Below are 12,817 nucleotides of genomic sequence, written 5' to 3' on the forward strand. Positions count from 1 at the left end.
GCCGCGCCGCGCCGGGCGGGGTCCGCTCCGAGCCCACCCCGCGGGCAAGAAGCGGCCGAGGGGAGGGCGGGTCTCGCCCCCGGCGCAGCCCGGGCCCCGAGGCGGGGGCAGAAGGAGCTGCCGTGCGCTGGACAGGTCCCTCCTGTCACCCAGCGGATGCTGACCGCGGTTTTGTTCTCGCTTTCCAAGGGACGCACAGATGCTGAAACTCCTGGCTTTTGTTCAGTAGCCCAAGAGGTGCGCTGACAGCTGCAATGGCCCGTGGAGGGGCAGATGTTTCTGCCTGAGTGGATTGCTTGGCTTTTTTTTTTTCCCCCCTCTCTCGCCCCTTCCTTCTCCAGCCTTGCTCCTGTGGGTTGCCAGAATCAGCTTGTTCTTGTATATATAAAAATAAAACAGAGGATCCCACAGAAGCACTGGGAGTGAAGACCATGGACCTTTAGCAGTCAGGGTAACAGTTGATCCTTGCGAGGGTGACAAAAGAGGGCAAACCCATACCGTGCCTGCAGCTGACATGGAAAGTCCATGGCTTTGAGTGTGTGCACGTTTCTTTTTTAAGGACTCAGTGTTTAATTGTGGTAACTACCTCAGCTGTCCATTTGTTTGCACAAGAGGGAAACTGAAAGCGGATCAGAGACATTTGGTATATTGCCTTGGTTTTAAAATGCCTCTTCCATGAGTGCTGCTCCTATACAAAAGAAGCAAATATTCTTTTATGCCCCTGCAAGTTCATAATTGTGAGTTCTTTCCCCTCCAAGAATTGGTGCATAATGGAAGCAGTTGGTTTGTATAGAATTTAACAGTATTGAATTTCTGAGCCCTTAGGAGTCTGTATCTTCAGCTGCTTTTCTTTCTTCCTCCCTTGCAGCACTCCTACATTTCAGCCTTTGTACATTGGTCACCCCATAAATAAAAAGGGTATCATTAAATAAAAAAGGGTATTATTAAATGTATCTAAAGAAACAGAAGGACCTATTGAACGCACGCACGCACACATGCCTCCTTATAATCAAGCCCCGGGTTTGATTATAGAAATAAAGGACTACATTTGCATTTGGATGTACCCTTACAACTTCTTTGCAAAGGGGTGTTTGGGACCTTTGAGACTCATAAAAGAAAGCTTTTAGGGTAGGGATTTGTGGTTAACTGTGAACCTATCATTAGATTTTTAGTTGAGGACTTGGGTGTCTTATCTATCCTCTGTGGATATTATACCTAAGTGGGAAATGATGTCTTCCCATCATAAAGAAGATCACAATTAATTTTCTTTAACTGTTGATGAATTAGTGAATGCAAGTGTCAAAAGGAGTGTGTGACCTTGGAAAAAAAACCCTTGTTATTGTTAGGCGTGTTCAGATGGAGGGAACATCAACGACCATCCCTTACCGCTGAGAGTGTCCTGATGTTCAGAGAATACTTTGTTATGGACAACTTCATGAAGAAAAAAAGCGTTCACTGCTGGGATGTGCGCCGGGTGCGAATTACAGGGGGGCTGAGTCCCCATAAGTGATGAGAACCCCCCCTCGTAAGATTTGAAAATCATAACCGGGGGTGGGGGGGGCCTCGGATTGGATTGCTCCTTCCAATAAATCGGTTTAATTTTTTTTGCACACCCCTCCAGGAATCAAAGTGTAATTCAAACTCTGGATGTGGGAAGCAGCGGGGAGCCTTTTTACACTGTATAAGAGGAAAGGTTATAACAGCTACTTCTCCCTACTGCTAGAACAGGCTTTACTGAGTAGCCGACATGTGCAAAATCCAATAGCTTGGGAGTTAAATCCTTGAAGTCAGTTGTGCACCAGTTGTTTGGTTGGGCAATTCTTGGTGCTAGTTTCTAACCCTCCTTCCCCCTTCCCTGCCCCCCTGGCATGGAGAGACATACATTTCTAAACTGCATAAAATTCCTTGCTTTGTCTTTGTACTTATTAGCCGTCTCTCATCTCGTATCACAGGATTGACTTTTTTTGCAAAACATCAATTTGTTGGAAATATTTTTTTTGTAAAGGGTTTTCTAAACTGTGCAAGGCAAAAGTATGAATGACACTCGAATACTTTTGGCAAACGTACTGAAAGATATTAAAAATACGACGTTTTCCCAAATTCAGCCTGGTTTTTCTTTAGATATTGAAAAAAGCTTAAAAAAAAAAGAAGCAGAAAACATGTTGCTGCATGAAGAGATTTAAATGATAGAAGAATCCTTTCCCCTCTTTTAAATGTATATTTTTTTCAAGCGCGGTACTTGATACCACAAATGCTTATTTTTATGAGTGGTCGCAGTGATTTCCTGGGAACTAGTAAGTGTTCACAGGATCAGGGTCGTAGTTTTTAGTACAGCAGCCCTTGGTTACCAAGTGGTCATTATGGATGGAAGCAGGTTTTGCCATTTTTTTCACGGCAGTTGTTGGAAAATTGGACCGTCCTTCATGCAGATGGAATTCTTGGGTGAATTCCTATTTATAAATGCCATGACTGGTTAGAATTGTTTAAATCTGACCACTGAATCTCTATGAGTCTTTCGTCTCCTTCATTTCTACGTAAGTCAGAAAAGCACTTCCTTTGCATCCTGACAAAATGAAGAACTCTGTCGTAACTAAGAATGGAAATTCTCTCTCCATCGCAGGATTTAGTAGTTTATTTAAAAGAGTGACGCCCCAATATTCATCTGACTTACATTACGCTTTATTGTAAATGTTACAAATCATTATAAAGGTTAGATATTATAAAGGTTAGAGATGTTGCTCCCTTTTACTTTAATTCAACATAACAAATAGTTTGAAGGTGAAAAACTGATTTCCATTCTGATCAGATGCAGAGAAAATCCAGAGGGACTTCTACAATTTGCTCCACAGAAAAGCCAAACAACCGAATATTTTTGGATTTACATATAAATCAGTGCAATCTTTATCTCAAATAAAGAGAAGCAAGCTGAAATCTCCTTCCTTTTATGTACAAGGCATTCATTTTTATTTATATGTTCATTTGATTGAACTTCACTTGCATATTGCATTCTGAACCAGTAATCCTCTCCAGCCCCACCCATGGCATCAGACATCCACACTCAAGGATAGGAGAGGATTCTGTTGATGGTGAAGACAGTTCCTGTGCAAGTGTGGTGAATTTCTGCTTCCAAACATTTGGATTGTTAAAAAACAATAGGCTAAGGCAGATTAACAATAGGATTCCTAAATGGAGTGGTGCTGAAATGAATAGACTAGGGCTAAAAGGTAGTTTCTGTATTTGGACTAATTAAGGAGTCATTTGAATGAAAAGAACTAAGATGTGTCAGATACTTTTAACTAAGGTTCTGTGGTGGTAGACATCAGTATCTAGATGGCAGCTTGATGATGATACAAGAACTAGTATGTCAGCAAAATAAGGTTTCCCTCCTGTTGGTCTGAGCCCCTGAGGGGTCAACTGTACTCCTTGGTGATCTACTTGCATTCAGCTTCACGTCCAGTGTATGAGACATGTCAGCCACATGGAGACCCTGGGGATTTAAATCCTTGTTTTGTATGTCCCTGAAGTACAGTTCCTGCCTAGACACTTTAGCGGGCACTTTGCTTGAGTGAAGTATGTAGTATTGGACCCTCTGTTTGAATACAGACCCATTGCCTCCACCTTTCTACTGCATGTTATTCCAAATTATTTGTGACAGGTAGTTACAATACCCAAGAGTGAATACTTTATTATTCAAGCACGTCAGTTTTCTTCCTCTTTCTGGTTAGAAACTAGGTTGGCACTCTCCTCAATAGGCGGACTTGTTCTGACTTGTAAAGCTGACTGAGATGGGGTGGATGTTGCTGGGCAATGATGTGTACCATACTACAGTACAATGTTTTGATGCTGAAGAGATGCTGTGGCTCAGGGGCGGGCAATTATTTTGGGCAGAGGGCCACTTACTGAGTTTTGACAAGCCATTGAGTGCCGCATGACAGGCAGCCCAGGGCAGATTAATATTAATTTTCTAACTTTTTTAGGGGCCCTGCAGGCTGGGTAGAATGGCCTGGCGAGCCGCATCTGGCCCCCAGGCCACATTTTGCCCACCCCTGCAGTGTGGCTGGTGTGGCCCCTGTCTTTTTAAAAGAAATGTTCTTCTCTATCTTAGCTCATTGGCTGCTCCTGTCCCCTCCCTCTGATTGCTTTCACTTCCCCAAACTATGCTATTGTTGCATATCTGCTTTCACTTCTCCCCATTGTCTTATTTTTATTCTTTTCCTTTGCCCAGATACTTTGCTCTTTCACCTAGCTCTTTGTCCTCCTGACCAGCTCTACATTCTTATTCACCAAAACAAATTCTTGTTTCCTCTCCAGTTCTTCATCTCATACTCAAGCTACAGTGTTACTTGTTTCAGTCATTTCAACCTCCCCAGTGTGCTCTTCAGTTTTCTTCCTCCTGCTTTTCCACCTCCTCCCCTGTTACCAACAATAAGTTTTCTCAATTCCACTCTTCCTCTCGCTTCTCTACTTGTTCCTGAGCAGTGTCCTTATCCTAGTTACTGATTTTTCTGGTCCCTTCTTCAGCCATCCACAGCCTGGTCTTTCTAGTTCTCAAAACAAAGTGTGTGCTCAGTTTCCATGTGCTCATAAAAGGGAGTAGGGAGCTGAGGTTAGGTAGCACGGAGCATAGTGGTACCCAAGGAAAGTGGAGAGGTCATCAGAAAGACTTGGAGGGTCCAAAAGAGGGAGTATGGAAGACACCTGATAGGATTTCCTTGGCCTGGAGGAACACTGGGGTGTGCTAGCATCGGTTGGAGCACTGGGGTGCATTGCACTGGGTGCACTAGCTGACTAGTGAATAGCATGTAGAGCGCTTTCGCTGAGAGAAGCAGGGGAAAGTCTAGCTGCCCTGCACCATCCAGAAAATTGCAGTGTTGAAGAACACGGACAGCTGCTACATGGGAGGCAGGAATGCTGGAGACAGGACCTCAGTCCCTGGCCTGAGTAAAACCTAAGAACATACCCGTTGGGTTCCCAGTTGTTGACCTTGGCCCAAATAGGCCCACTGGTATTTGACAAAGAAACCAAGCTCCCTTTTAAGGATCCGACTTGGATTTGATTGCAGTGGCGTTCCCACAGCCTGAATCACAACTGCAAAGAATAGCAAGTATGACTAGTATTTGTGTTTGGCAAATGAGAGGAATAACGGGTCTTGTTCTAGAAGAGATAATCTCTTTGATTTCAGTGCTCCTTGCTTGTATATAACACACACCCCCCCCTTGCTGTGTCCTTCAAGTCCTATTTCTGCTCCTGTCTTCATGCCTTCATGTCTCTGGGATTCCCTGCTTTGATGAGCCATGCCTACATTCACTCCTCTTTCAAACTCCTTATTTTACTTACACTCTGAAGCTTAAAAACCCATATCCTGATTATCAAAGGGCTTCTCTTATTTAAACTAGAAATCCTCAATCTGCTCTACTGGTTTTAATGTGGTTAGACTTTAATTATGAGAGGCGCTGATGTGAGGTTAATTAGCACCTCAGAGGAATACCTGGAGGGCATGTCTCTGCCATAGTTCTTTGGTGGTATATTGAGTGGTAAAGATGGTTTTGGAAGAGAGTACTTTCTTGCTGTAATCTCAAGCAGAGATAGAAATGAATCCTTTTGCCTACTAGTAAAATATTCCTAGAGTTGAGACCTTAACAAGACTGATGAGTTCTGAGCCTGTTTCAAAACATGGGAAGGCGGAGAGGTCTGACTGGTAAAGGTTGGAGTAACAAGAGTTTATAGCTCGGAAGTGAAAGCTTGTAGGTCAGTGCGTGCGTTTTATACTGCTGCCCATCATCATGATATAGAAATGCATGTGATGCATGAAAAATGAATAGGTCTAGCAAAGACTGAACATTTCTGTCTTTCTGGAAAAACCTAAGCCCAGGTTTTTTATTCTATTTATTTTTTTAAAGTGTTTTTTTACTTTCTTTTTTCTCCCATTTGGTTGGTGGTAATTTATTGGCCGGGAGGGCCAATAAACTCAGTGTTACTTTTATCCCAATGACAGCTTTATTTTTTTTTGTCTTTCTTTAATGGAATTGGTTTGGGAGTTTTGTGTGTCCTGAGTTCTCTTAAGGCTTCTGCCACTGGTTTGCTGTGAGCAAGTCAACTTGACCTTGTTTTGTTTCATTCAGTCCACTTTTAAGTTGGGTATAACAGGCTGTTTGACCCCCATGGGAGTTATAAGAGTTACTGTGGTTCATTTCTGCAGACGGTAAGATTTTCTAATGAAAGACGTCATAGAAGTGCAAAGTAAGATAATTTTGTTGCTTGTTTCACAGCTTTTTGCATTTTTACTCTTTATGGAAACCTGTCAAATTCTGCAGGCTTGACTGTGATTCGAGGCTCTGGAACAGCCTGATTCATGTGGTGTGGATTATATGTAAACAGTATCAATCCAAAAATCATTACATCCAACTGCCTTAATGAATTCAATGCTACTGTCAACACCTGTAAGGTTGAGCCTCTACAAACAACACTAAAAGCATCCAGCAAGACAGCACCTATCAAAACTGCAGGTGTGTTGGGTCACCCTCCTGGCCCCATCATTTTTGTCTGCTTAGAAATACATGCTGTATATTTTTAGAGTATCATTAAGGTAAGAGTGTGCCTTAGTTACCGTCTTCCTGCGACACTTTATAGCACAGGCTCATTCGGTGTACTTCCCTGTCTGTTTTACTATTTCCATTGTAGTGTGCAAATTGTTTTTCTAACTGGTAATAAGAGGAATCTGTAACAAACAGCATATTTTCTGCATTTGTGGCTATTGGAAAATTACGGCAGTTCAGAGGGCTGTTCAGTCGTACTATGGATGTCTCCAGCTGGCCATTGTTGAGGCCCAAAGTCACATACTAAAGTCAGCAATGGTAGGCTGAAGTGTTAAACGAGTGATAATCACTGGGGTGCCACAGCACTGTAATGCACTGAGATCCTTTCAAGGGTGCTATGCAGTACCATGCAGTGTTAATAAGGTTAGGTGTGCAAACATGATTCACAAGATAACCTAGAGATTTCAAATAAGGATCCACAGTGTTACAAACATGCTGACCTTTTGTGGTTTTTCTGAGTTCTTTGCAACAGAAGAATTGTCCTATTGTTTTTCTGTAATGGAAACTAAGAGCTAGAAGAAGTTCCTTGAGTTTACCAAGGGGTGCCTCAAGTCTCAAAAGGTTGAGAACCTCTGTGTTAGACAATTGTAACTTCCACTGAAGGCTAAAGGAAGCGGTAAATGCCCTACACCTCCAAAACTGGGCCACTTGTGTAGGTGCTTAAATATAGACTGAGGTGCTTACCTATAAGCACTCAAGGCTGAACATGTGAGCATTAATGTCTGTCTGACTTGGTAAGGATGATTCATTTGAAGCTTATGTAATGCTCCCGTTCCCATTTCATTAAAGATTCTCCTGCATATCATTTTCAGTGGCCTTTAATTCAGGATGCATGTAAGCACCTTGTCGTGGGTCAACACCAGTGGCTTAGCACTAAGCTACGCTGGGTTCCGGTTTACAATTCTGCGCCTGCTGCCCGGCTTGCCTTGAAAGGAAACCTTGTCCTTCTCATCTGTATCAAATTGTTTGCAGCGTGAGTTTGTAGCTAAAATAAGAGCAGACTTTCACAAGGTGGAGTACAGGCGTCACAGTGATGGATGCAGTGGGCTCAGAAGAGAAGCAGGAAGCAGGTTATGGCAAAGCTGCTGAAATAGGGCAGTGTGGAGAAGGACAGGTGCTTGTTGTCAGAGCAGGCCGGTGCAGGTTCATTTGCTAGGATGCCTTTGACAACTGCTAGAAGGTAAAAGATTGAGTGAGAGGAGTTGAACCGAGCACGGTGTCCAGCAGTGCAGGGGGGAGGGGGGGACAGAGGGATGAGTTGTATTGATAAAGTTAGTCCAGTCTGTCTCACCGCTGGGAGTCTCTGACTTGTATTTTTAGATTGCCGAGTCGCATGCTTTCTGGGCTCCTGTTTATCTGCCCCCCACTCCTGCCCCCAGGTGATTACAGCACATCATTCTTCCCTGGTGCTTCCTGATACCTGCCTCTGTCTCTTCCTGTTCTGAAGCATTTGTGCATGGGTAGATACACAGGAAGCCCCTTTGCCTTCTTTACTGGCCCCCTGTGAGACCCATAGTAAGTTTGTATGTCACAGCTCACCAAAGATTCTCCATGCTGAAAGGGCTCGTGTGCTTTCTCATTCACTTTTCCCCTCCAGTCCTTGTGTCTTTTCTTGTCCGTGTCCCTTGTACTTTTCCTGTGCACCTGGGCAGCTACCACCCAACCTGCTAATGGTACTTGTAATGACGGCTAGATCACTTCTTTTACCAGCTCCTCATATTGTGCCCAACTCCTATGAGCTTTCTGATCATGCCCCACTCATCTAGGCCTCCCTGAATTGATTTATGATTCACCCAAGGATCCATTTTCCAATGGCAAACCGGACACCAGATACAAGTTTACTTATGAGCACAAGAAAATAGAAGGGTAGTGACCAAACTCTCCCCCCTCCCCCTTTAAAAGGAGCTGGCTAGCTGTCTTCTGCTTCATGTTTTTGTTCCCCTCTGTAGATGGGGGGGATCGTTTATATTGCACTCTGCTCCAAGAGGTTTTTGCTGCACGTGCTGGGGTTTTTTTTGTTTAGCAAGTTCCTCTGCCATCCCCTCCCTCCCCGAATCTGTGCTATTAGGGTATTGTTTCCTGCTTTCTTCGGAGCCTGCTATGGAGCAGTCCCAGAAGACTAGTGCCTCTGCTTGACTGGGAGTGCTGAATCCTCACAGCTCTATGCTTGGTATAGATGGATTGATACTTCTTTACCCTATTGTATTCTCCAGTTTGAGACTGCTCCCTATCACTGCCTGCCAAAAAGTACACAGACATGGCCTTGCTTTAGATCCCAAAATTATTTGGATCAAGTGTCTGAGAATGATCTTGTTCAGGGCACTGGTTTTTTAAAATTCACTTCTTGTGCCAGGGGGTGAAGGCCGTATTGGAAAAGAGTATGATCCTCACCTGCTGCTGTTCCCAGCATGGAGGTGTTTGTTATCTTCCTTTCTGCAGACCTGTGTCCCCTGCTGTCTCAATTATCTAGTGTTGGTACTGTAAGTTGCTGAGATCTCAGCTGATTCAGAAGGCCATTGTGGGGGGAAAAGTACATTTTTGCCTGCTAATTTGTTTTTCTCCCCATGTCCACAATGACTTCTCACTTGCTTTGTTATATTGGCAGGGTGTTTAGTTTTCTCACTCCTCTGTTCCTTAGAACTAGTGGAGTTGTGTAATTCAGAAAGTCTCCAGCTGAGCTGAATAGATCAGGGGGTTCCTTTCCTTTTCCTCCAGCAGAAGCTTTGCTTTTCTCCTTTTCTATTGTCAGGGTGAAACCAAATCAATGGGCTACAAATGATAACTTTTTTGCTACAGGATCTACCAGGAACATCCCTTTAAAGAACATGGGGCATTTGAATACAAAAGGAAAATCACATATTTAGGATTTTTTAAAGAGCAATTCAAGATAAAATTAGAAAAAGCGCTGCCTGTAGACTCTTCTGCAAGTGTCTAGAAGGGTAGGGAAGTTTCTCTCATTTCCAGTTCTCAGTTCTCTTATTTTATTATGGATAGTTGCCTGAAAACTAAACCTTTATACTTTAGGAATGAATCTGTTTATTTCCTCTCCTACAAAGTTGTATTTTTCTGTGACATCTTAGTTTTGTCTTTGATTCTGCTTGTGATTGATATTGGGCAATGATGGCAAGGAGTGACTTAAACCTCAGAGCTGATGAAGGAAAGCTTTCTCTTTTGTTGCAAGTGCAAAAACACGGAAAATGCCAATTCATAGAGAAATTCTCTCTATATGGACTGTTTTCTACAGGGTTTCTAAACTTCAGAAAGAAAAGTTGCTTGATTTCACTCTCCTCAATAGCTATATTAAAACAGCTCAACCTTCCCAAGAAGCCTGAGATTAATGATGAAATGCCCAATTTTGGTGCAAATGAAGTAGTTTTACCAAGGTGTATCATGTCTCAGATATAAACAGCACCATGGCAGCAGCTTTTCTCAGCTTGTTGCCTGGTTTGGTTTCGTACGGGGCTCTCTTGCTTTTGACGCATGCAGAGCGCTCGCAGAAGTGATCTCTGCCCTTCTGCAGAGATGTGAAGTTTGAGTGCATGTTTCTTGATAAGGAGATCTGTTGTTTTTTATGGTCTTGGATTTGACAATATTGAGTAGAACATTTTTTTTAACTTATAGAAATGAGCAATGTTCTGTTGCTATGGCTTCCCAAGGCTGGGAACCCACAGAAGAGTCCGCGTGGATTCTCCCAGGTGTGTTTCCCTGGTAGTAGGCGTCGTTGCACCCTCTGTGATTGAACTTCGTCTTGGTCTGGCTGCTTTTTTCATGTTTTATTTAATGCAGAATATAAAATGGTGGTCAGCACACACAAGGGAAAACTGGGAATAGAAAATGAAGTCATAGTTTGATACTGATCCATCCTAGACTTGTGTTGAGTTGGGTTGTAAGACTGGTGTTTTCCTTTGGGTTTTGGTTACAGAAGGATTAGTCTTATGGCATTGTAATAGTTGGCGACCCAAGTCAGCTCAGTGGCTTGACTATGCAGAAGGCACGGAGAACCCAGTCCCATGAGACTCCCAGGTAGGTGGCCTGTGGAGTGTAGTCCTTCAGGGTGGAACCTGGGGCACTTTTACATGTGCCCAGGGGTGGGGGTGTGGGTTGTGCTTTAATTAGAGAGACTCCTAGAGCCACTCTAATTTAAGTGCTGCTGCTTTCTGTGCATCAGTGTCCCCGGGCTTAATGGTGGTGAGTACACTGATGCGAGACATAGGAGGCTGCTGGAGCACCGTAACTGCCATGCTTCAGTAGACTTGATTAATCAAGTATACAGGTGCCCAAAGATAATTGCGGGGCAAGTGGTCCAGAATGCTGGGGACTGGGCAGCAGTGACCAGTCCTGAATCGAGGAGTCCTGAGTTAAGAGACCTATGGAGGCAGCTGGCAGTGTCTGCAGAGCAGCAGTGGCATGTCTTGGAGGGTCTGTAGCGGGGAAGAATGGGTCATTAAGGGGAAGTCTCTTTAGATAATGAAACCTGAGGACATTGAGTTTTTTTCTATCCTTTACCAACAGAGATCTGAAAAATGAAAGCTCATGGCCAAGATTGCACAGACTGAGTGGGGAAGGTTGAGTTAACTGAAGCTGCATGGTAGAAATCTCACAAAGATTTAAATACTCCATGCATTTAGCTTGACCTTTTTTGGAAGGAAGATATCCTTTTGAGATTCTGGTACATCTGGGATGCATCTTCATACCTGCATCTGATGTGTAAGCTTTATATACTAGTTAATGTATAATTCACCCAGAGCATAGCAGGGCTCTGTTTGTACTGCCTACACGATCAAAGGAAGGGAGTGAGAAAGACAGACATTTACAAGTCAGAATTTCAAATAAATACATCTTGGCTGAAGCGTATAAAAACTAATCCTAACCAACAGAGTCATCTGCATGTCGTAGAGTTACCATATTTCCAGCTCCAAAAAAGAGGACACCTGTCAGGGGAGAGGGCATATGATTGTGGAGGCAGTGATATGCCCGTGCCCTGCCCCTGCCCATTCCGTTGCTTCTCACTTCCAAGCCACAGCCCCGCCCCAGTGCCCCTCACTCTCAACCTGCAGCCCCCCATCCCTGCTGGTGCCCCTCATTCCTAACCCACAGCCCTCTGATGCTGCCAGTGCCCTGTACTCCTGACCCACAGTCCCCCACCTCCCCGGTGCCCCCAGTCCCAAACCACAGGCCCCCCCAGCCCTGCCAGTGCCCCTCACTCCTGACCTGCAGCCCCCTGCTCCCCACAGCCCTGCAGCATCTTGTGGCCACCCTGCCCCTGTGAGCAAGGGCACTGTCTCCCTGTCCACTACCACCGAAGGGCACCCCTGCCCCCTTCCCCTGCTGGAGAGGCAGGCACCTCCACCCTGCCTCTCCTGCCCTGCTGCAGCCCTTGCGCCCAGACACTCTTTTCCAGTGCCAGCAGGCACGCACCCCCCTCACACACTCATCCCTACTCACACACACGCACATGCACATGTGTGCAAGCCCCCCCCCACAACTCCTCGGACACTCCCCAAACTCTAGCCCTCCAACCCCCACATAGATTTACCTGCATCCAGCTGCCACTGCTCTTACCACCCTGCCTGGCTGCATGCCAGCCATGTATGTATGCACATGCACACATGTGGCACCCCCTGCCTCTGACCCCTCTCCTCCCAGCCCCAAGCAACTCCTTGCTAGGGCAAGCCGGGAAGTGCCAGGAAAAACACTGATGCTGAGCAGGGCAAAATCCCAGACATTTGATCATATTTTTAAAAACTGCCCAGATGGACTTCAGAGGATCCAAAAAGAGGACATGTCCGGGTAAACCCGGATGTATGGTAATCCTGTTATAAATACCACGCCCTTAAACAGCAGTCTTTGTCTTGAGTCATTCCCTGGTGTTTGGTATTAATGTAGAATATGATAAGGTTTGAGAAATGTATACAGGGAGCCCCTCTTCCCCCCAAAATATAAATAGCATGACTCCAGAAGTATTTCTTTCCCATAGCTACTGGAATTAACATGCTGAGCCGGGTAATATTTGTCAAGAGTGCAGGAGTATCCTGAACATTTAGGAGCCTAAATCCTAATAACTTCCAGTGAGACCCAGATTCCTAAGTCATTTAGGCACCTTTGGGCATCTTACCCTCTGAATTTAGCTCTTTTTCAGAAAATGAAAATATTTTTTTTCTACGTTTGAAAAGTCTCAAGGATTTTGAGATTCCTGCTTGACGCCTCCTTTGCTTAGACTG

General features: G+C 44.5%; 1 protein-coding gene across 2 annotated transcripts in view; it reads left to right on the top strand.

Moving 5' to 3' along the window:
• NEURL1B (neuralized E3 ubiquitin protein ligase 1B) overlaps positions 1 to 12,817 on the top strand; it is a 173,193-nt gene that overhangs the window by 114,381 nt on the left and 45,995 nt on the right. Inside the window, exon 1 of one of the 2 annotated variants that reach the window (XM_006021087.2) lies at positions 6,320 to 6,506. The exons of the other annotated variant lie outside the window; for it this stretch is intronic. Within the exon in view, the coding sequence (XP_006021149.1) occupies positions 6,353 to 6,506 (154 nt within the window). The 5' untranslated portion in view covers positions 6,320 to 6,352. Of the gene's footprint in view, positions 1 to 6,319; positions 6,507 to 12,817 lie in introns of those variants that run through there. 2 annotated transcript variants of the gene reach the window in all.

This window comes from Alligator sinensis, unplaced genomic scaffold, assembly GCF_000455745.1.
Source record: "Alligator sinensis unplaced genomic scaffold, ASM45574v1 scaffold360_3, whole genome shotgun sequence".
NCBI lineage: Eukaryota > Metazoa > Chordata > Crocodylia > Alligatoridae > Alligator > Alligator sinensis.